Source organism: Pinus tabuliformis, chromosome 5_2, assembly GCF_031772625.1.
Source record: "Pinus tabuliformis cultivar Carrire ecotype Pingquan chromosome 5_2, CPIR1, whole genome shotgun sequence".
Classification (NCBI taxonomy): domain Eukaryota; kingdom Viridiplantae; phylum Streptophyta; class Pinopsida; order Pinales; family Pinaceae; genus Pinus; species Pinus tabuliformis.
Genome location: NC_142306.1, coordinates 296817848 through 296840066, shown reverse-complemented (window position 1 = coordinate 296840066; position 22219 = coordinate 296817848). Strand labels below are relative to the sequence as shown.

Sequence of the window (22219 nt, the reverse complement as noted above, 5' to 3'; positions counted from 1 at the left end):
ACAAGGCTTTCTTCAACCTGCATACATGAGATTTCTTCTCATGTGTCTCAAAACCCTCTGGTTGTACAATGTATACTTCTTGTTCTATCACCCCGTTCAAGAATGTCGCCTTGACGTCCATCTGGTGAATCTCCCACCCTATCTGTGCTGCAAGGGATATCACGGATCTAATAGAGGTATCCCTGGCTACTGGGGCGAAGGTTTCTTCGTAGTCTATCCCTTCCTTCGGAGCATACCCCTTAGCCACAAACCTGGCTTTGTATTTTTCCACACTACCATCTGCAGTGTATTTGACTTTGTAGAGCCATCTCGAACGTACAACTGACCTGTCCTGAGGCCTAGGTAACACTTCCCAGACATCATTGATCATTATGGAACTGTATTCCTCCACCATAGTATCTAGCCATACTTGATGTTAAATGACCTCCTGCAAACTAGAAGGTTCTCCAACTTGAGCAACCAAGGCTTGGTATTTGTTTGGCTGTCTATGCTCCCTTTTCTCATTCCTGGGCGCATCGACAGAATCCTCTGCATCTTGAAGTATCTGTCAAAGTTCTCGGCTTGTTCTTCCATTGGTAGTGGGTATGTCTATCTGCTCCTCCTCTTCCCGAGACTCCACCTGTTGTGATACCTCTGGAGTTTTGCCTTTAGGAGAAATGCTAATGCTAATTTTTGCTGGTCGAAGTGGCTGGACCAATGGATCATCCTTTGACTACTCTTCAGAAGGCATTTCTCGGGATTTCCTGAAAGCTCTGTCCTCCATGAGCTTTACATCCCGTCGAATTACGATCTTCCTATTCCCTGGAAGATAGACTCTATATGCCTTAGCATTCTTGCTATATCCCACAAGATATCCTTTCTCCGCAGTCTGATCCAATTTCTTCCTCTTTTCTTCGGGTATATGGCAATATGCCAAACTCCCAAATATCCTGAAATGACTCACTTCGGGCTTCTTACCGGTGAAGACACTCTCCGGAGTAATCTTACCTAATGCCCTGTGAGGAGTCCTGTTCTGGACATAAACGACCATGTTGCATGCTTCTGCCCATAGAAACTTGGGCATATCCTGATCATACAAAATTGGTCTGGCTGCTTCAACAATAGTCCTGTTTTTCCTTTTTGCTACTCCATTCTGCTTCGGATTATAGGGAGTTGTCCACTCTCTTCTGATGCCTTCCCTTGCGCAAAAATCAGTGAAGTCCTTGTCGATGTATTCTCCACCATTGTCTGAGTGCAATATCTTTATCCCCTTCCTTGTCAGATTCTCAATTAGAGCCTTGAACTCTTTGAATCGACCAAAAAACTCATCCTTGGTCTGTAGAAAGTAGCTCCAAGTCTTTCTGGAATGGTCATTAATGAAGGTGACAAAGTATTCGGCAACACTAAGAGCTTTTGTGGACATGGGTCTGCAGATATCTGAGTGTATCAATCCCAGAAAACTCTTAACCCTATTGTTACCTTTGGAAAATGTCGCTTTGGTGTACTTGCCTAGTGTGCACCCTATGCATACATCATCTTGTGTGGTACTAAACTTTGGAACTCCTGTTACAGTTCTTCCCAGAATTCTTAGAGTCCCATGGTGTAAGCGTCCCATCCTCCTGTTCCATAGTTCATTCAATCTTTTTCCCCACTGCTGCCTATCACTGCCATTGGAGATTCTAGCTATAATTTATACAGCCCGTTACTTTTGACTCCTGTCTCGGCCTTTTTTTTCCAACTCGGGTGTTTGACACATACTTTCTCCTGAATGAAGAAAACGTCATAGCGCTTGTTTTGAAGTTGAGATACATAGAGTAATTTCATCCCCAATCCTGGCACATGCAACACGTTGGTTGCTCGAAGCCGATCCACCGCTTCTATTTGAAAGACTACAATACCTCTTCCTACGGGGGTACATTTTGACTTATTTCCCATGGTGATCTGGAAGTTCATCCTTTCTTCCTGATAATTCGAAAAACATTCTCATATTCTTGTCATATGCCAGGAAGCTCCACTATCTATATACCAAACCTCAGAGGTGGCAGAACTCACTAGGCAAGTGACTTCTTCTTCCAGTCTGGAAGCTAACATAGAATAATCATGATCCATGTTCTTTGTGCTCTCTTCTTTCATTAGAGATCTGCGTGAGTCCCTCTAAGTTGATGCCCCGACATCATGCTCTTGACTCATAGCGAATTATTTAATCCTGTTGCCCGATCTCTGCTCTGATACCATGTGAAAATTTCTAACACGAAATTCGACTGTAGTAACTAATTTATTTCTCCTACTTATTTTCCACAATAAGTTATTTACAAAACCCTTCAGTAAACATCAAAATAAATTCTACTGCAATTATCACATAATAGCATAGAGAAAATAACAATGATATACAAGCACAAGAATCAACCACATCAACATAGTTATTTTTGGACAATTGTCCCCAGAAAAACCCAATGCGGGAAACCCTGTGCAGCAGATAAGGGTTTATATATTGATCTTCAGCAACAATCTCTTTACAAGGAACGACTCTACAAAATGTTGAGATACTTTTGAGAGAAAGCACCTGAGACAATTTTCCTTCTCTCCCAGAGAAGCTCTGACACCCTGGAGACCCTCTATCCTCCTTTGTGTCACTTCTGTGTCACTCCTATGTGAGGACTGCATCTCTAGCCCTGTTGTCTCACTGACCATTCCTTTGCGTTGTTTCTCAGATGCTCTGCGTCACCTCTTCCTCAGTCCTTGACTGATGCTGATACCCTCCTCTTCCTTCACCTTGCAACTCTCCCTCTAAAATCAAACTCCTTCTCCTTGAGAATCGATTTCCCTCGGGTTACTGAGTATTTGCCCAGTGTGTCTCCAAATGACTCTCAAGTCTAAACTTAGAAAAAATAAACTATTAATGGGTATTAATATAAAACTGGGTTAGAAGGTTCCAAAAGTCATGGATCAATCCAAATCTAATCTTAGCCATTGATTAGAGATTTAATCTCGGCCGTTGAAGGACTAACGAGAAAAATATAAGAGGAGGCTTGGGGTTAGTTGGAGAACACACCAGAGTGATCAGTCATTCATTTTGCTAGAGCGGGGTTGCTAAGCAAAGTTGAATCAGTGATCGACAATGAGGGACAGTGAGTACGAGGCAGAGACAATATTGAGAGACCAACGTAGAAGCAGAGAGAGTGAGAGCAACAGCTAGTCCAGGCTACCCAAAGCCCAACAGAGACAACGCAGAGGCCAGAGAGACTGTGTCATCCACGCAGAGGCTGTTGGAGTGATGCAGAGGGTCCCAAAGGCTGTGCAGTACCTCAGAGGGTTGATGCAGAGGGTCCTGGGGTTGACGCAGGTCAACAGAAGGCTGATGCAGAGGCCAGAAGGGCCAACACTGAGCTTCAGTTGTGCCAGAGAGGGTTTCGTGGGACAGGTTTTCTGAATACCTGTTTCTGGATATAGAGGTATTGTTGCTGTGTATTTTTCTCTGTCGGGTGAGCCGGTTAGGCACCCAGTTGTACTCAGATAGACTGCATAATAATATAACCCTCTGAATAGCTGCACCGGTTTTCCCGCATTGGGTTTTTCCAGGGACATTTGTCCAAAAATAACGGTGTCACTTGTGTGCTTATTTTCTTTCAATTGATGATCTGTAGATGTTGTCACTGTATTGTGTTTATTTCTTTATTTAAATGTATTAAATAATTTGTTCGAATTTAAACAAGTAGAAGAAATAAACCAACAGAATATAGATTAATTTTCTAATGGATAGACTTAGAAAATTCAACATGGTATCAGAGCGTGGTTGCAGATCACAGGAAAATTGAAGGTATCAGCTTAGCAGAGCATTTGCAGGAGATTCAGCTGTCCTGAGTAACAGAGTTGATCCTTGCAGAAAGCGACAGAGGAAGGAGTGACGCAGAGGGACTACGTCATCAGTCTGGGCCAAAGAGAGGCAGCACATGGACTGAGGGTTGCAGAAACAAGCTCACGCAGAGGCTAGGTGGGATGACGCAGTTGGCTGAGGGAGCTGTTTTACCGGTGTCAGGTTTGCGCAGAGCCAAGAGGCTCAATCCTTCAGTTGCTGGGGCATAGGAGGTCGTGGGTAGTTTGCGGAGCAAAGCTGGTGGGGTACTATGGTTAGAACAGTACCTAACAGAGCAAGACCAAGGTAGAGGGAATTGCTGTCGAGGCGGATTTCTAGCCAAAGAATCCAGATCAGTGTTGCAGTTGCACAGATGATCGGAGAGGGGAAACTTGTTGGTTGGAAGAAAGATTTCCAAGAGGGAAATCAGGACTCGGAGGGAGTCCAGAAGAGAACTTATAGACGAGAAGTAGAGAGACTCGGAGGAGTCGAACCGAGAACTTCCAGACGGGAAGTAGAGAGACTCAGCAGGTGTCGAACTGAGAACTTCTAGGCGGGAAGTAGAGAGACTCAGAGGAGTCGACAGAGAAGAGCAGCGAGATGTCCGTGAATGGCCTGAGAGATCAGGACAGGCTGGATGGAGCGTCCAACCTTGTTGATTGGAAGGCCAGGATCTTGTCTATTCTAGACAGACATCGTATCAAGGGCTTCGCCTTGAGAGTGATGGCTATCCCAGTTGACCTGGTAGCTAATGAAAGGTACAAGGAGGCAATGGCTAAGGCAAAGTGTATCATCCTTGATGGGGTCAAGGATCATGTGGTCCCACATATTGCCGAGAAGGAAATGACAAAGGGGATGTGGGACACTTTGAAGACATTGTACCAACATACTTCCGTGTAGAGGAAGATGCTCCTGGAGAATCAAATAAGGTCATACTAGATGCAGAAGGGAGAGCAGATAGATGTCTTCCTCGGTTGGTTGAAGGAGATCCGTGACCGACTTCCATATGGGCCACATCGGATCAAGAGTTGATGGTAAGGACCACACTTAACGCAGTCTCTGAGGATTGGGAGACATTTGTCCAGAGCATACTGGGTAGGGCGAGTCTTCCAGATTGGGAAGAACTATGGGTGGCTCTTCATCAAGAAGAGATCAAACGACTGACCAAGACGGGGACTAGCAACAAAGGGGTCAGGATCAAGAAGGAAGAGGAAGAGGATGCGGCTCTGGCATCTTCTGGAAAGTAGGAGAAGAGGAAGAAGAACAACGTTTCCAAGGTCAAGTGCTTCCATTGTGGGGAACTGGGTCATTATGTGAACTAGTGTTCGACAAAGAAGAGTAAGTGAGAGGCTTCTAGCTCAAAGGCAGCGCCAACGAGGGCGGAGAAAGAAGTCGAGGAGGATGACGATTGTGCCATGAGTGCTCATGTACCACTTGAGAAAAAGTGGGGAGACATCGAGCTGTAGTCAGGAGGACTACAGGCAATGAGGGGCAGGATCCTTGACGTACCCAACCTCTGGATTATACCTTGCTATGGGAGCAGCGCCGAAGAGAGAGTAGCAGGATTGGCGAATATCGGTAGAGACGGATGCGGATGAAGCGACAGAGAGGGCTACAGTGCAGGAGTCCCCGGGCAGCGCAAGGCTAGCAGACTGCAACAATGCGAGAAGCACGAGAGTGTTGTACTAGTGCAGGATGGCACAGAGAGGTGTGAAACGGTGTGAGATGTAGGGAGTTGTTGCAGCAACGCAAAGGTCAGTAGAGGGAGCACTTGTGAGCGGCAGAGGTAGCTTCAGCATCAGGAGTTTTTCTAGCCTGACAGGGATGTCAGAAGTTGGGTGGATCAGTTACTTACTTCTCAGTAACTGAGTTGCAGTTCAGTAGCAGTATGCAGTAGCACAATGGAGCATGATGAGAGGGGATGGAATGCAGATGCAGTGTTGGGAGGATGGACCAACAGCAGCACGGATGCAGAGGGAGTTGGCATACAGATGCAGTAGTGGGAGTGGCAGGGCCATGGGAAGCAGTACAGGATGCAACAGTGCAGAGGATGTTGGGCGGGGAGGCCTAGCATCTGCACAGGGACTGATGCCGAATAATCAGGGTGATGCTGAGTGTGGAGTATTACTAGAGCACAGTCCTCGCTAAGAGGGAGTGCTGATTTGGGGTAGCATCGGATGTGCTCGAGCCATGAAAATTGGTGGAGAGACTAAAGCACATGAGATCTCCAAGAAACAGAAATGGTTTGGACAGATTGTACCTGATTTGGGAGATATTAAAATAATTAATATTTTTAATGGAGTTCCTAAGTCTAAACTTAGGAAAAATTAATATAAAACTGGGTTAGAAGGCTCCAAAAGTCATGGATCAAGCCAAATCTAATCTCAGCCATTGATTAGAGATTTAATCTTGGCCATTGAAGGACCAACGAGAAAAGTATAAGAGGAGGCTTGAGGGTCAGTTGGAGAACACACCAGAGTGATCAGTCATTCATTTTGCTAGAGTGGGGTTGCTAAGCAAAGTTGAATCAATGATCAACAGCGAGGGGTAGTGAGTATGAGGCAGAGAGGCAGAGACAATACTGAGAGACCAGCGCAGAAGCAGAGAGAGTGAGAGCAGCAGCCCGTCCAGGCTATGTAGATCCTGGCAGAGATAGTGCAGAGGCCAGAGGGACTGTGTCATCAACGCAGAGGCTGCTGGAGTGACGCAGAGGGTCCCTGAGGCTGCTCAGTGCCTCAGAGGGTCCCGGAGGCTGCTCAGTGCCTCAGAGGGTTGACGCAGAGGGTCCTGGGGTTGACACAGGTCAGCAGAAGGCTGACGCGGAGGCCAGAAGGGCCAGTGCTGAGCTTCAGTTGTGCCGGAGAGGGTTTTGTGGGTCAGGTTTTTTGAATACCCGTTTCCAAATATAGGGGTATTGTTGCCGTGTATTTTTCTTTGTCAGGTGAGTCGGTTAGGCACCCGGTTGTACTCAGATAGACTGCATAATAATATAACCCTCTGAATAGCTGCACTAGATTTCCCGCATTGGGTTTTTCTGGGGACATTTGTCCAAAAATAACGGTGTCACTTGTGTGCTTGTTTTCTTTCAGTTGATGATTTGTAGATGTTGTGACTGTATTGTGTTTATTTCGGTATTTAAATGTATTAAATAACTTGTTCGAATTTAAACAAGTAGAAGAAATAAACCAGCAGAATACAGATTAATTTTCTAACAGATAGACTTAGAAAATTCAACAAGAATATGAAACTACATCAAAGAATGGGGGACCATGCCAATCACTCTACAACATGACGATGCCAACTAAATGAAGATGGTGATGCATTACCAAACTAGCCCAAAAGTATTAGGGTGTTCGATCAAGGGACACATACATCCTCAGATCCAATCATATAGCATAAATAAAGGCAAGAACATCACATGACCAAGTGCAATGCCTTTTTTATGATAAGAAAGTATACCAAGCAAAACATTAGGGGAATTTTGAGGTAAAAAATGGGCCTAAAGTGAAAAATGAACTAATAAAATTAACTTTATAAGAACCCATAGGATTCAAGATGATGATGTCATCCCTAGGGGTTTTTTGGGGGAAAAGAATGAAACTAATTTTTTAATTGTATTTTTTACTTATCTCCTTATAGGTTTACTCAAATTTCAAGTCCGCATACTTGTTGGATGCATAATTAGATTCCACATCCAACAAGTATTAAGTCTGCACACTTTTAAGTAGACTCACACTTAGAAAAATTGAGAATACATGAAAAAAATGTGTTTCTAAACTCAAAAGTATGTAGACTGGGTACTTGTTGGATGCAAAATCTAATTTTGCATGCAACGACTTCCCACACTTGAAATTTGAATAAACCTATAAGGAGATAAGTCATAAATACAATAAAAAAATAGTTTACTTTCTTTTCCTTTAAAAACTCATAGCTCTTATTTTATTATTTTCCTTGAGAGGCCCATTTTAGACCTCAAAATTCCCCTAATGCACTGTAAAGAGTCAAGACATATATGTCTACATCATCTTATCATCTATCAACCAAGGCATCAAAATTATCAAGTGAATTAGTAACCCCAAATCTCCATTGGCCAGAGATATGTAACCAAAACAAGCAATGAATTTCCTCCAATCCAAAGCACCAGCACAACCAAGAAAGCATCATCTCCAAGTCAAAAGAGAAGGTGCATACCCAAAATTCATCAGCAGCCTGATATGTTACCCTAAAAATCCTATCATGTGATGAAAATCACAAGTTTACCTCTCATACAATAGGAGGGGTAACATGACCATAATCAATCATGAGAATTTCCTGTGTGTTTTCCATATTTTGAATACTCCCTTGGCGTATAAGTACACATATGCAAACATTACATAGAGACTATGCTGTGATTCAACTAATCATTAACTAAATCCTTTTTACAACAATTTTAATTTTCTATTCTCAGTATGATTCCATTTCCACATGCTTCTCTTGTGATTGCCATTATACATGATATTTATTTTTTAACCAATTGGTCCAGGTCAACCCTTTTGTTATATTCCACGATATATTTCATTTTTAGGTGTCCTTATTTTCCATGGCTGAAAATTCATTTTGATTACAGGAATGCATTAGAGGCTCTTTAAAGAATAAAACTATTGTTCTAGTGACACATCAAGTGGAGTTCTTGCGTGAGGCAGATATTGTAGTCGTAAGATTACTTATCCCCTTCTTAATAAATATCTAGCCTAGACTATGACATGCTTTGAACTTTTCAAGAGGTTTATGAGGTTGTTCAGTTTTTTTATTTTTCCATTTTATGTCTGGAATAACAGGACTTCATGTGGGGAATTATTTCAGGTTATGAGAGCAGGACATATTGTGAGCTCTGGTACATATGATGAACTTTCCCAACAGGGCACTGTCTTTGGAGCACTTATTGATGCACACGAAAAGGCATTAGATGATGTAACAGTACAATGTGATATGGACTATGACACTACCAGGGATGAATGGATAAGCCAATCAACATGCTTGATTACCACTGATCCAACCCAGTTGCCATCTAGTCCTGATTCTTGCTTGAAAAAGCATGTGAGAGGAAATGCTTTATATTATCAAAGATCCCAAACGTCAAATGAAGACACACTTGAGAAGAATAGGGTGGAGAAAAAAATTGATGATGAAAATTGTGCTTCTAGCCTAATAGATGAAGAGGAGAGAGCTATTGGCCGTGTAAATATGTCTATTTACTGGGCATATTGGACAAAGTCCTTCTGGGGTCTGCATATAGTTTTTTTATTGTTAATTCAAACATGCTGGCAAGCATTGCAAATATTGAGTGACATTTGGCTGGCTTTCTTTACCTCAAAAGGAACAAGTATAAATCCAGGAAGATTTATTAGTGTTTATTCATATTTAGCAATTGGAAGTGGCTTATTCGTTTTAATGCGATCTCTATTGATTTCTATTTCTGGACTGAGGACAGCACAAGAATTTTATCATAATATGTTGGACAGCCTCTTTCGGGCTCCCATGTCTTTCTTTGACACTACTTCCACTGGAAGGATTCTTACAAGGGTCAGTGGCAGATGATCTCTATACATTCCCTGTTGCAATATCTTTTTGGTTTTTAAAAGCTGAAAGGTAGTGTATGTAAAGCATAGCATTGAACTGATTAGTGTTAAAATCTCTTTCATTTGTATATCGTTGATGCATACGTTGGAGTAAAGCTCTGCCTTTAGCAAACTCATGTAGGTTCATGCCACTTACAGACATTGACAAACCTTAGTACTTGGAGCTATCCAAATATTGTAGTGCATCAGAATCAGAAAACCTGAATTCTTGGGTTGACACTTTGGAAAATATAAAAAATACTGGTTAGGTTTTCTAGTAATTTGAAATTGATGTTAAATAATGTTGATTTGGTAGAAACCTGTGAGATTATCAGGTGACTTGATATACGAAGATGTATGCAGTAAAGACAGTTAAAAATCTTTTGAATGATCTCTTATTGAAGTAAATATCTGATATATTTCTACCATAGTTTGATTGCATGTGGCTCTTGATCTAGCGATGTCCTAATGTTTCTGATTTTTTATCTTTGTATTTGCAAATTGGAAAAATTAAAATATTTGACATCCTAGATGACATTTAGCCATGGGTATTTTTATTTGTTAAAGTTGGGTTTGTGGTGTTAGTTGTTTGATCAAATTTCAATGTGTCGTTTTTTGGCTCACTTATTTTTCTGTTTAAGGTTTTTAAGGTATTGTTTATGCTAATTTAGCAATTCAAGAATATTGAGATGACTTCAAACATCACATAACACATAAAATGTAACAGGTAAAACACATTATTTTTACTAAGATGTTCCATTGGGTTGATCAGATGGCGTTTTAGTGTTCAATAAGGCTCAACATCAAGTGCAACTAATAGTTTCTTGATGTTTCCAGTCTTCTACAGATCAGCAGAAGTTGGACTTTGATATTCCATTGTTTTATGGTTCAAGCTTGGCAGTTGGTTTCCAGCTTATTGGAGTACTTTTTGTTACATGCAAAATAACATGGCAGATGTTATTTGTCATCATTCCCCTCGGATGGGCTTATGTAGCATATCTGGTGAGTTTCATATTCAAATAAAACAAACTCATTCAATTTAACTGTGTGAATGATGTAAATAAATGTGAAGTGTGCTTCATCTAGTGAGAACCAAAATAGGACTTGTGTAGGTGCTCTATGAAAGACTAGTTTTTCATTTCAATAATTTGCATTATTTCTTTCTTGGTAAAGGCTTGGATATCAAAAGAGGCAGTTTCTTCTTTTATATTCTCTCTCGATAAAATGACATTTGTAATTTGTATATATCCTCGACAGAAAATCGCTGATGTTCTTGTTACTGATCAAATCAACTGTGTCTATGATATTCTTGCTTAGTGTTTCACTAAGGGAATATCGAAATTTTGATCAAGTTTGGCACTCACATTATCTCACTTAGGAAAAAGGGGGCCTATGGGGCCCATATGTGATTTTTGGCCTAAAGAGCCACTCCAACTATAGGCTTAGTGAAAAATTGCGGCTTTGGTGGAATGTGGGGGCCACTACGAAGGCATTTTCAGCCCACAAGAAGAATACACATTCATTTGCTTGAAGAAGGTGGGCGGAAGTTGATGTGGGCCCATATGGGCAGCCTTGGAGGCAATTCGATAAATGAGGGAGGAACTCTCGTTTTTTATCATCATTCATCATTTACGAATTTGTCTTTTGACAAGAGCACTTGAGTAGTGAGCCAAGTCTGCATGTGTTGTTCAGCACACTGGGTGTTTCCGAGCGGAAATCCCAGCCCTTGCTTCGATGGACTTTGAGTGCTAGCCCAAGGAGAGAGTTCTTCTTAGCATAATCCACACTAGCAACATGAGTTCGATTTGCAGCAGCAGAGAGAGCCACAACAGTGTAGGGAATGCGCAGTCATTGATAGAGGCATTCTAGGAGTGTGGGGAGATAAGGGAATTTGAGGTGGAGAATTGGTGGGAAGGCTTGGGAAACCTTCTAACAGGGTTTGCAGGTATTTGGAGGCATTTCAGCAGGTCGAATTTCCCAGCTAGAGAGCTAGTCAAGCTCAAGGGGGTCAAAATTCCGGGGTCAAGCTTTGGCCAAACCATTCGTGGGTTATTTTGGGTTTCTTGGGTAGTGGCCAGGATTAAATTCCCAGAATTTTCTGAGCTATAGAGAGGGTTCTAACACCTCTTCATTTCAGGCAGCAGCACCATTTTCTGGGTTTTACAGTGCAACAGTTGGGACTAATTGACAGGACTTGAAGGAGGGTGATTCAGGGATCATTGAGGCCTTTGCTATCTTGCTAAAAGAAAGCCCAGGTGCATACATTCCAACACCTTGATTGTACACCTTTCCATTTAATAAAATGAGTAGACATCACTGTTGTGGAAGAATTTTTGTGGTCGAATTGTATGTTTCGATTTTTGTGATGTGTTGTCTATTTTGCTTTGATTATTTACTGCTAATTTTCCCTTAGGGATATTACCGTGGTATTAGAGCTATAGACTTGGCTCAGCTTGTGGGAGCAGTGTTATCTATGACACCAGAGGATAGGTAGAACGTAACATACCAGAGACAAAGGTACAGGAGCAAAGAACAACAACTATAGATCACCCCTAATCTCGTGGCGACAAAACCAAAGGTTGAGGAACTCAACATGGGGAATAACGAGGGAGACAAAAGGGATGAGGAGAAGGAGTTTTCCCAACTCCTACTAAAGGAAGTGCAGGATTTGTCTCGGAACATTCAAGGGATGGGGAAGCGAAATAGCAATGGCAATAAGGGCAAAGGAGTCCAAGGGGATTTCCACTGTGGAGAAGGGTTTAGCACATCACCCCTGATCATGTGGAGAAGGGTTTGGCACATTCCCTATGAATTCCTTCAAACTAATTTTTCAAACCAATCTTATGCAAAATTTAAAAAAAAACTACACACCTTTTTTTCACTTTGTAAGAGCTCGATATTGAATCTATTGTATCTCTGTAACTGCGGATCTCGAATATCTGAAATCTTGTCCTGCGGTAGCCCTTTAAGTCCTCTTTCTAACCTCGCAAGTCTGATCAAGATTGGATTCTCCAAGGAAGAGTTATGCCAAATCTCCCACGGTGACCTGATTATAGACTAGTTCAGTAGAGAGAACTTGTACGATGTGCCACGTGTCACTGTTTCGACCTTAGTACCTGAAACTGATACACAAAAAACTACATGCCGTCCTCTTTCTGAAACTTCTTATGAAATTTCAATCTGATGCTCAAAACAAAAGTTATGACGATTTTCCCCAGGTCACCTGTTTGGAATGTAATTCGGGAGTCTGCAAAAACCCTAAATTCCTCAGATCATATCTCCGCACATATAGCGAGACAAGCTCTGAAATTCAGGCCCGATGTTCAGAACGATTTCGGCTCAAATGGGGTTTTTTTGTAGCTTCTGAAACGTCGCAGAAAACAATTTATAGCGAAAATGCCACGATGGCTTGTTTGGAGCAGCGAAACCCTAGAATCCAAAGCTCTGATACCAAATGTTAGGAAACTAGCTCACAAAAAGATAGAAAAGATAGATCAACACCTTATAAATTAGCCTCTTCAAGGGGGCAACCTCCTTTACGTTACACAAATGAACAATTCTTGGATGATACAAATGACTAAAGCACCCTACTATATATAGGAGTCTAAGGGGTCACAATATAATCAAGCCGACATAACAGTGATAACATAAGGGCACAAAAATAACAATAGTTGGTTTCTATGGGGCATACTAATAACAATATGGGGACAATAGGGGCACAATAATAACAATAAGGGATACAATGACAATAGTAATGGGGAAATCACTAGTATTAAAGGATAATATCCAACATGAGGTTCGCCTTTGGGATCCTGATTCATTGGAGAAGGCATTCAAATTAGCAAGAAAAATAGAAAGCAAACTTGTTATGAATATAATTCATAACAAAATAAATACATATAAATAATATTAATACTAAGTAATCAAGTAGTAATTATGATAAAAAGTCATTAATTAACTGAAAAGGCATGTCTAAAAGACATGCCTAATCATGAAAGGTCACCTGCTTGGGTATAAAAGCAAGGCCTCATTGTAACAGTCAAATCATCTTATATCATCTTATACAATTTTATATATTAATAATTTATTATTATTATTAAATACTTGTGTGTATTTTTACATTCAAGTCTACAAGCTATTAGTTTTTGTGCTTCAGCCATAGTTTTTATGCTACAGTGGTATCAGAGCCATGGCACACGATATAATCATGCAGGCCTTTGAACGTAGTTCGCTGCACAATGTGGCATCATGTTCACATCTTGATTAAATTGAACAGTTTAGTATTCAAGATGCATTTCAACGACTAGAAAAATATTTTGCAGAAGTTAAAGAATGTCGAAAGAAGATCAATAATAAGGGAGATGATCTAGGTGAGGATTCAAATAAAGTTGTTCGTGATGAGAATGAGGATTATCTAGACCAAGATAATGATTCTGATGACGCTGATATAGATCAAGAAGATTTTGTTCAGAATAATGATAATGAACACAAAGATGTAATAGATAATGATCCAGATGAATAATATCATAACAAAGCGGAAAATGTTGAAAAAGATGAATAGCATGCCCACAATCTCTTTACTCGAGAATGGTTTGACATTAAAAGAGCCATTCTGCAGAGAGAATTAAGAGAAGAAATGAAGCATTTCATTGAACTTCATAGATTTCTTGCAGAGACTGTAATTTTTGACTATTCAAGAATTCTGGGCAAGGAAGACATGAAGTGACATTTACAGGAGTTACTCATATATGAAGCCAGACCGATCACAGAGAAGAAATCGGTGAAAATATGGAAGAAAATGAATATAATACGCTTGTTTTGCGAGTATCATTTTTAGAACATAAAATCAGTCATCTCTCTGGAAGGAATCATATATTTCAAGAAAATCATTAAGAAAATCGTAAAAGAAAACAATGCCAAAGAAGTTGTTGAAGATGTGGGTAAGGAAATCGTGAGGACATTTGATGTTATATTAAATGGACAAACGTCTAGTGTTAGATTGCGGAGCTCAGATGGCACAGTGTTTTTGGTGGGAAAATATATGGCATCGCAATCTCAAACTATAAGAAGGTTGATGGAGGAGGCCGGGACTGAGACACCCATTGCTCTCGCTAATGTTTCAAGCGACATTTTTGTTGATGCTATCGAATATTGGAATCACCATAAACAACATACCCGCTCTCGGCTGACCCAACAGGAAGCTGAAAGTCGGGAAGTGGAATACCTGAAACAGAAATATAAGGAGCTGATCCATCTAGTGGAACTTGCGAAAATTGCGAACCCTAATTTCTTGGATATCAAGACTCTTTTTGACGTGGCCTGTCGGGCTATTTGCGAGGTGATGAATGACAAGATTCCAGAAAGGATTTTTGAGTTGCTCGACATTCAGGAAGAGAAGGATATGAGCAGTGAAGATTTGAACCACAGGATTGCTATTCTCCCAACGGCAAGGTTGTCACTATCAAATCTCGGTCCGAGATACGTGAGAGCATTGCGTTCTAGCCGGCAACATTTCCTCTGTCGGCGTTTCCTTTCCGTTCCGGGCTGTCCCACCATCCGTTCACGTGTTGCTTAGCAACCTCACACTACCAGTTGTTGATTTGTACCTACGATCACCCCACGCTAGCTGGTCGACAATAGTTCTGCGTTTGTTTGTTTTTTTTTTTTTTTCTCTGCTGCCTTCTTATCATGAACCAGTGGTAAACCCTTCGTCGACACTCCACGTCGACTGTCTGCCCGTTTCCTTCGGACTTTGCTTGTCTACTGCTGGCTGTTGGCCGACTGGCCCTCCCGTTGTTGTATCGGTATCACTGTCCCAGAACAACCTGACAGCCATGTCCCCGCTACTCTCGGGCTCGACATACCTGCTCACCGACCTGATCCCCCATTCGATCACGCGCCCGCGACAACCTATCTCTCTCTCGCTGCAACAATTCTCGATGTCACTGTGACCTCCACGAAAACGTTGTCAGAAATCTTGTTCGAAGGGTCAGCAAAGAACGTCACACCTGTGTTCGTAAGATGCCTTGGTTGGTAAATTAAAAAAAAAAAATTAAAATAAATTCATTAATATGAACTATATTATATATTAATTTTAATATAGTTAATAAACAATATTATTTATTAATTTTAATATAGTTTTATCTTAAATACAAATTAATAATAATAATAACTAGAAGTATTTAATTATTTTAATATATATAAAAAATATTATTAAAAAAAATTATAAAAAAAAGGAGACAACCCTAAACTCAAAATAGAATTACTAGCGAAGTATAGACGCTGAGCCACTAGTGACAACAACTTTTCATATGCCGAGACGACAACCGCAAGACAAATATAGCTTTGAAGACAAAGCTTCTTAAGGAAGGGGCTATGTTATGAATATAATTCATAACAAAATAAATACATATAAATAATATTAATACTAAGTAATCAAGTAGTAATTATGATAAAAAGTCATTAATTAACTGAAAAGGCATGTCTAAAAGACATGCCTAATCATGAAAGGTCACCTGCTTGGGTATAAAAGCAGGGCCTCATTGTAACAGTCAAATCATCTTATATCATCTTATACAATTTTATATATTAATAATTTATTATTATTAAATACCTGTGTGTATTTTTACATTCAAGTCTACAAGCTATCAGTTTTTGTGCTTCAGCCATAGTTTTTATGCTACAAAAATTATGGCAACTAGGAAGCCTACCGCTCACAACTATAAAGATGGAAGTGGTGTTACCCTAGCCTTCCACAACCTACAAGGTTGACACCACAACAATTGGAAGAAAAAAGATCAAAATGGCTTTCTTACAGTTGTGATAGAAAATACACTAAAGGTCATAAGTGTGCTGAGAAGAAATTATTCTACATAGATTGTGAAGAGGAGGAAGAAAAGGAACAAGAAATGTCAAAAGAAGAGGATATACTCCAGGAACAAACCCTAGATAAAGAAGAAATGAATCCGACCATATCTCGTAGTCGTAATGCATTGGCTGGAATTACCACTCCTCAAACTATCAAGATAGAAGGACATATCAAGAAGAAAAAGGTAATAGCGTTGATTGATTTAGGAAGTATCCATAATTTTATTCATTGTAAGATAGCCAAGGAATTGAATTGCTTCCTATATCTAGCACCAGAGTGTCAAGTGATGGTTGCAAGTGGAGGAACCATAAATTGCTTAGGAAAGTGCCATAATGTCAAGCTATACATGGGAGAATATGTATTGAATAGCCCAATTCTTTCCATTCCAATGGGTGGTGCTGATGTTGTACTAGGAGTCTAATGGCTACAATCCTTGGTACAATAGCTTTTGATTTTCAAGAACTTTTCATAAAATTTTATGCGAAAGGAAAGGAAGTTGAATTAAGGGGTATTGCAGGGAAACCAAGAAAGATAATTAGCTCTAACGGTATGACAAAGCTTCTAAAGAAGGAACAACGAGGTGTAATTTCACAATTATGTTCGCTAGAGGTTCCCACATTGAAATCATCTATTTCTCCAGATCTCCAAAAAGTCTTGGACAATCATTCCAAGGTATTTGAGACTCCCAAAGGTCTCCCACCTATTCGTGATCATGATCATGCTATTCATTTGATTCCAGGAAGTGTTCCTCCAAACATCAGGCCGTATAGATATCTCTATGCCCAAAAGAGTGAAATTGAACGTATGGTTGTAGAAATGCTAGAGGCTGGTATAATTCAACCTAGTCAAAGTTCTTTCTCTGCTCCAGTAGTATTGGTTCACAAGAAGAATGGATCATGGCGCACATGTCCAGATTATGGGGAGCTCAACAAGCTCACTCTTAAAGATAAATTTCCCATTCTTATCATTGATGAATTATTGGATGAATTGCATGGATCAATTTACTTCACCAAGTTGGATTTTCGTTCAGGATATCATCATATCAGAATGAAGACTGAAGACATTCTGAAAGCAACATTTAGAACTCATGCGGGTCATTATGAATTTTTGGTCATGCCTTTTGGCCTTACCAATGCACCTTCTACATTTCAAGGTTTGATGAATTCCATTTTCAAATCCTTCCTTAGAAAATTTGTGTTAGTATTTTTTTATGATAAACTAATCTACTGCAAGTCTTGGAAGGATCATGTTGAACATGTTGACAGGGTGCTCAAACTATTGGAGGAGAAACAATTATATGCAAAAAGCTCCAATTTTTCTTTGGAGTACAAGAGGTGGAATATCTGGGTCATATTGTATCTCATGAAGGTGTTAAGGTAGACCCTAGCAAAATTAAGGCTATTAAGGAATGGAAAATTCCCACATCCATAAAGCATCTGCGAGGATTTCTCGGTTGACAGGGTATTATCGCAAGTTTGTTAAGGATTATGGGAGAATAGCAGCACCTCTAACAACATTATTGAAGAAATATGCATTTTCATGGACTCTAGAAGCAACAAAGGCCTTCGAACATCTTAAAGAGGCAATGTGCCAAGCACTGGTCTTAGCTACGTCGGAATTCACAAAAACCTTTATTGTGGAATGTGATGCTTCAGGAAATGGAATTGGTGTTGTTTTAATGCAAGATGACAGACCCATTGCTTTTGAAAGTCGTCCAATCAAGTGAAAGTATCTACACAAAGCTATTTATGAGAAGGAAATGTTGGCAATACTACATGCACTTAAGAAATGGCGACCCTACCTAATGGGAAGACACTTCAAGGTAAAAACGAATCATGATAGTGTTAAATACTTTTTAGAACAAAGATTTTCCACTGAAGAGCAACAAAAATGGGTCACAAAGATGTTGGGTTATGACTTTGAAATCATCTACAAAAAAGGGAAGAAAAATGTTGTGGCAAATGCACTCTCATGAAAGGATGAAGATGTGGAAGCATTGTTGTGCGCCATTTCTATTATCCAACCAGATTGGATAAACAAAGCAAGGGAGGAATGGAAGAATGACGAAGAAGTGTGGGCACTCATTCGAAAGTTACAACAAGATCCCAGTACATTTGATACATTTAGATGGAAAAATGACTCGTTATGGTACAAAGATCATTTATACCTATGTAAGAATTCCGAACTCAAACAAAAGATTCTTATGGAATTGCACACTTCTCCCTTAGGAGGGCACTCATGATTTTTAAAAACTTACCACAGGGTTAAGAAGGAATTTTTTTGGGATGGCCTTAAATCGGATATTCAAAAGTTTGTGGCGGAATGTTTGGTTTGCCAACAAAATAAAGTTGAAACAATTAAGACCCTAGGTCTATTATAACCTTTATCCATTCCAAGCCAACGTTGGAAGGAGGTTTCAATGGATTTTATCACTGGTTTACCCAAGTCCGAAGGAAAGAGTGTCATCATGGTGATAGTTGACAGACTTACCAAGTATGCACACTTTTCTGCATTATCACATCCATTTAAAGCTAGTACAGTTTCTACTATATTGTTGCACAAAGTGTCTAGGCACCAAGACAATGCTCAAATTGGGGGCTGTCACCCTGATCCCCAATCTCTCCGTTTAAGCTGTCTCCCTACAGCAGGCTAAGTGGGGTAGACTCTATGGAAAAATGGAATGAAGAAGAACTATTTGGGAACCAACCAGTTCGGGAGACACAACAAGGCGATCAAGTACTTGATTAAGATTCACCAAGACTTAGGATTAAATTAAATTTTAAATGATTAATACCAATGCCTTATGGAGTCAACGATCTTGCTACGAAAATGAAGACCAAGTAATCAATTAGCAATTGCTGCTTAGATGAGTGACTATCTTATATGAAATGTAGATCCTAAAAACTAATGTGAGATGCAGGAATCTTGCTTAATTTTAGTTAAATGCCTACTTAAATTGTGAATCCTTCAACCCTTTCTGTGTTGAGCCTGATTTCGTAGTAATTGGCAGAGAGAAGATAAGGAGAAGCACACTAAGGTGTGATTAACGATACCTCTCCTGAACTTCTAACATATTCGGTGCCTCCGGCGCTGCAGAGAACTGTGGCTTTGACGACTGCAAGGTCACCATTTTAAGTATTATTAAAACAAGCTTCTCAAGAAAAAAACGAATGGATATCTATTTGTATATCGACCAAGATTATGCTTGGAAGTGAATTTTATCTATTCAAAGTTAACTTATATGTGAATGCACTAGATGATGGAATGAAGTTAGACTAGAGGAAGGGAAAACACTTGTGTTGCAAAAACCCTCAATTACCCAAATGAAATGTTCGCTTTATGGATGAAGACTTAAAAAATAAATTTATGAAAATATCACAATTAAACCACAAGCTTATTTCAAATCTTTTTTTGATACAATTATAGCTCAAAGAGAACAAAAACTTCTTTGCAACCAATGTCAACAGATGCTCAAAAAATATTCAGTTTATGAAACAAAAGATATGCATTTTATCACAATTCCATGACAAAGTACTTAATTTTCATAAATTAGTTTTCAGGACAGCAGTAAGAAAAACTTTATGACAGCTATAATATGACAATGAAAACAGTAAGCTATCAATGATATCTTTATGCCAAAAATTTACCGAAATTTTTCGAAACTTGCCCACATGAATTATCAAAAAATTTTAGCCTGTTATGATGTGATTTCCAGAACTATATCAGTTCTGATATACTTGTTACAGCCAACAATTAAAACATGAAATAAGCCTAATGATGAATGCTTAACTTAAGAAATTAATTTCTTAATGTATTAGACAACTTAGGAACTGATTTTAGCTAACCCACATGAAATTTTGCCACTGTTATATTTCAGATTTCAGAAATAAAAATATTCAGAGATAACAGTCACCCAAAATGTAGATCTAGGCCAAATTTTTGATACACATCAAACATAAATGACTTATTAATGTATTTAGCAATATTTTTTTAGTTAATTTCGAGCCATTTAGATGTGTTTTTCACCACTATTAGAAAGGTATATGACTTTTGTAGCAAAGTGTGAGGAAAAAGATGGTTTATATATCAAACCCTTAGGCCCTAGGCCTTGAAGATCACTTGCCCAAGTTGCCAAAAAAAATTCAATACCTGAAACACAAATTTTTACCAATTTTTTTGCAAAACCCACCAATGATTAGCTTTAGAAAATCAAATATTCAAATAAAAAATGGAGCAAGGGGAATCTAGGGCCAATGAAAGCTAGCACTAGGCCCAATAGAACTAGTGTTGGGCTAGTAGAAGGCATATATGGGCTTAAGAGCCCCAAAACTTGAAACCCTTGCTCTGAAAAAAATTATTTTGCTTCAAATCTTCAGATTTATTGCAAAATCTTTAATGGCTGGCCTTGCAAAAATATTTGGGATAAGATATTGCCCTCCAGGGCCTAGATCTATCTCAAAACCCCCAGATCTGCTTGAAAAAATCTCAGATCTAAAGATTTACTTAGCTGACTTCTCAGATCTATTCCTGCAGATAATTTTTGAACCCAAATCTTGCCCTCTAGGATATAGATCTAGCTTAGACCTGAAGATTTTCTTGGCTGATTTCTCATATCTATTCCTGCAAACAATCTTTAAGCCTAGATCTTGCCCTCCAGGGTCTATATCTAGCTCAGATCTGAAAATTTTCTTGGCTTATTTCTCAGATCTATTCCTGCAAATAATCTTTGAGTCCAGATTTTGCCCTCCAGGGTCTAGATCTAGTTTAGATCTGAAAATTTTCTTGGCTGATTTCTCAGATCTATTCCTGCACAAGTGAAAAGAGAAAAACCCAATACCCAATATTGACAAAAATAGAGAAAATACCCAAAACTCAAGTGTTAAAATTCAAACTGTGTTACAAAAATTTCGATCTACACAAGTAAATAACAGTTCTATACAAATAAAATACAGATCTATACAAATAATTTACAGATCTATCAGATCCGAGGAGTATGAGTCCAACTCCGCTCCCAGATCTGATAATCTAAGGCTCTTAATAGCCAGAACTATCAAAATTTCCACAAAATATTTAAAAGTTTTTGAAATTTTAGAGAGGTACTAGCCCAAAAACACCCGGCAGAAAAAGAAAAAAAAAGAAAAAAAAGAAAAAAAAAAAAATCGTTAGATAAATCCTAAGGCTTATATGAAGTAGGCTCTTTAGAAAATATGTGTTGAGAGTTCGCTGGTCTAATCGAGGACTATCCCCAAACGCTCAATGAGAACCTGAGAGATCTTCTGCAAACACTAGATCAACCATCAAATCAAGGAGAGAAATAGAACAACAATAAAATTATGAAGAAATAGAGATACCTGCTACTTCAATCAAAATTAAAAATTTTACCCTAGATCCAACAAACTGAATAAGATGCTTGTATTCAGATTATTTTAAGAGAGCTATTGATTGATAGTTTTGACATAATAATAAACAGAAATTAAAACAATGTTACCATAAATTCATGAAGAGGAACACTACAACGTGTTGAAACCCAAATGCTTTTGCATTAATTCAAAAAAGTATACAAGAGAGCTTGAGAGCTTAGTACACGATCTAGAGATCCAGAGGACTTTTTCCTATCCGAAAATCACGTTGCTTGCGGCCATCTGATGCATTACATCGCTTTCTCATTCTCTTTCTCTTGCATCTTTTCTTTGTGGCACGCTGTATTACTGATGACATGGAACATTCTGCTTCAAAACTTTCAGATGAAGTATGTAAGATATGCGTGACATGTCTTTCTTCATTGTGCGTCTGCTCTATCAAGAATGATGGATCAGTGTCACAGGTGTCATGAGTTATAACTTGATCTTCTATAACTGGTGGATTAACCATGCGAGCGTCAACCTAATTCTTATCAATTTCAATTTTATCCGGGTCACCTTC

General features: G+C 39.3%; 1 protein-coding gene across 1 annotated transcript in view; it reads left to right on the top strand.

The window, feature by feature from the left end:
* LOC149158726 (putative ABC transporter C family member 15) overlaps positions 1 to 22219 on the top strand; it is a 399865-nt gene that overhangs the window by 65507 nt on the left and 312139 nt on the right. The window contains exons 5-7 of the mRNA XM_089436293.1: positions 8439 to 8525; positions 8675 to 9394; positions 10267 to 10431. Of these exons, the coding sequence (XP_089292419.1) occupies positions 8439 to 8525; positions 8675 to 9394; positions 10267 to 10431 (972 nt within the window). The remainder of the gene's footprint in view (positions 1 to 8438; positions 8526 to 8674; positions 9395 to 10266; positions 10432 to 22219) is intronic.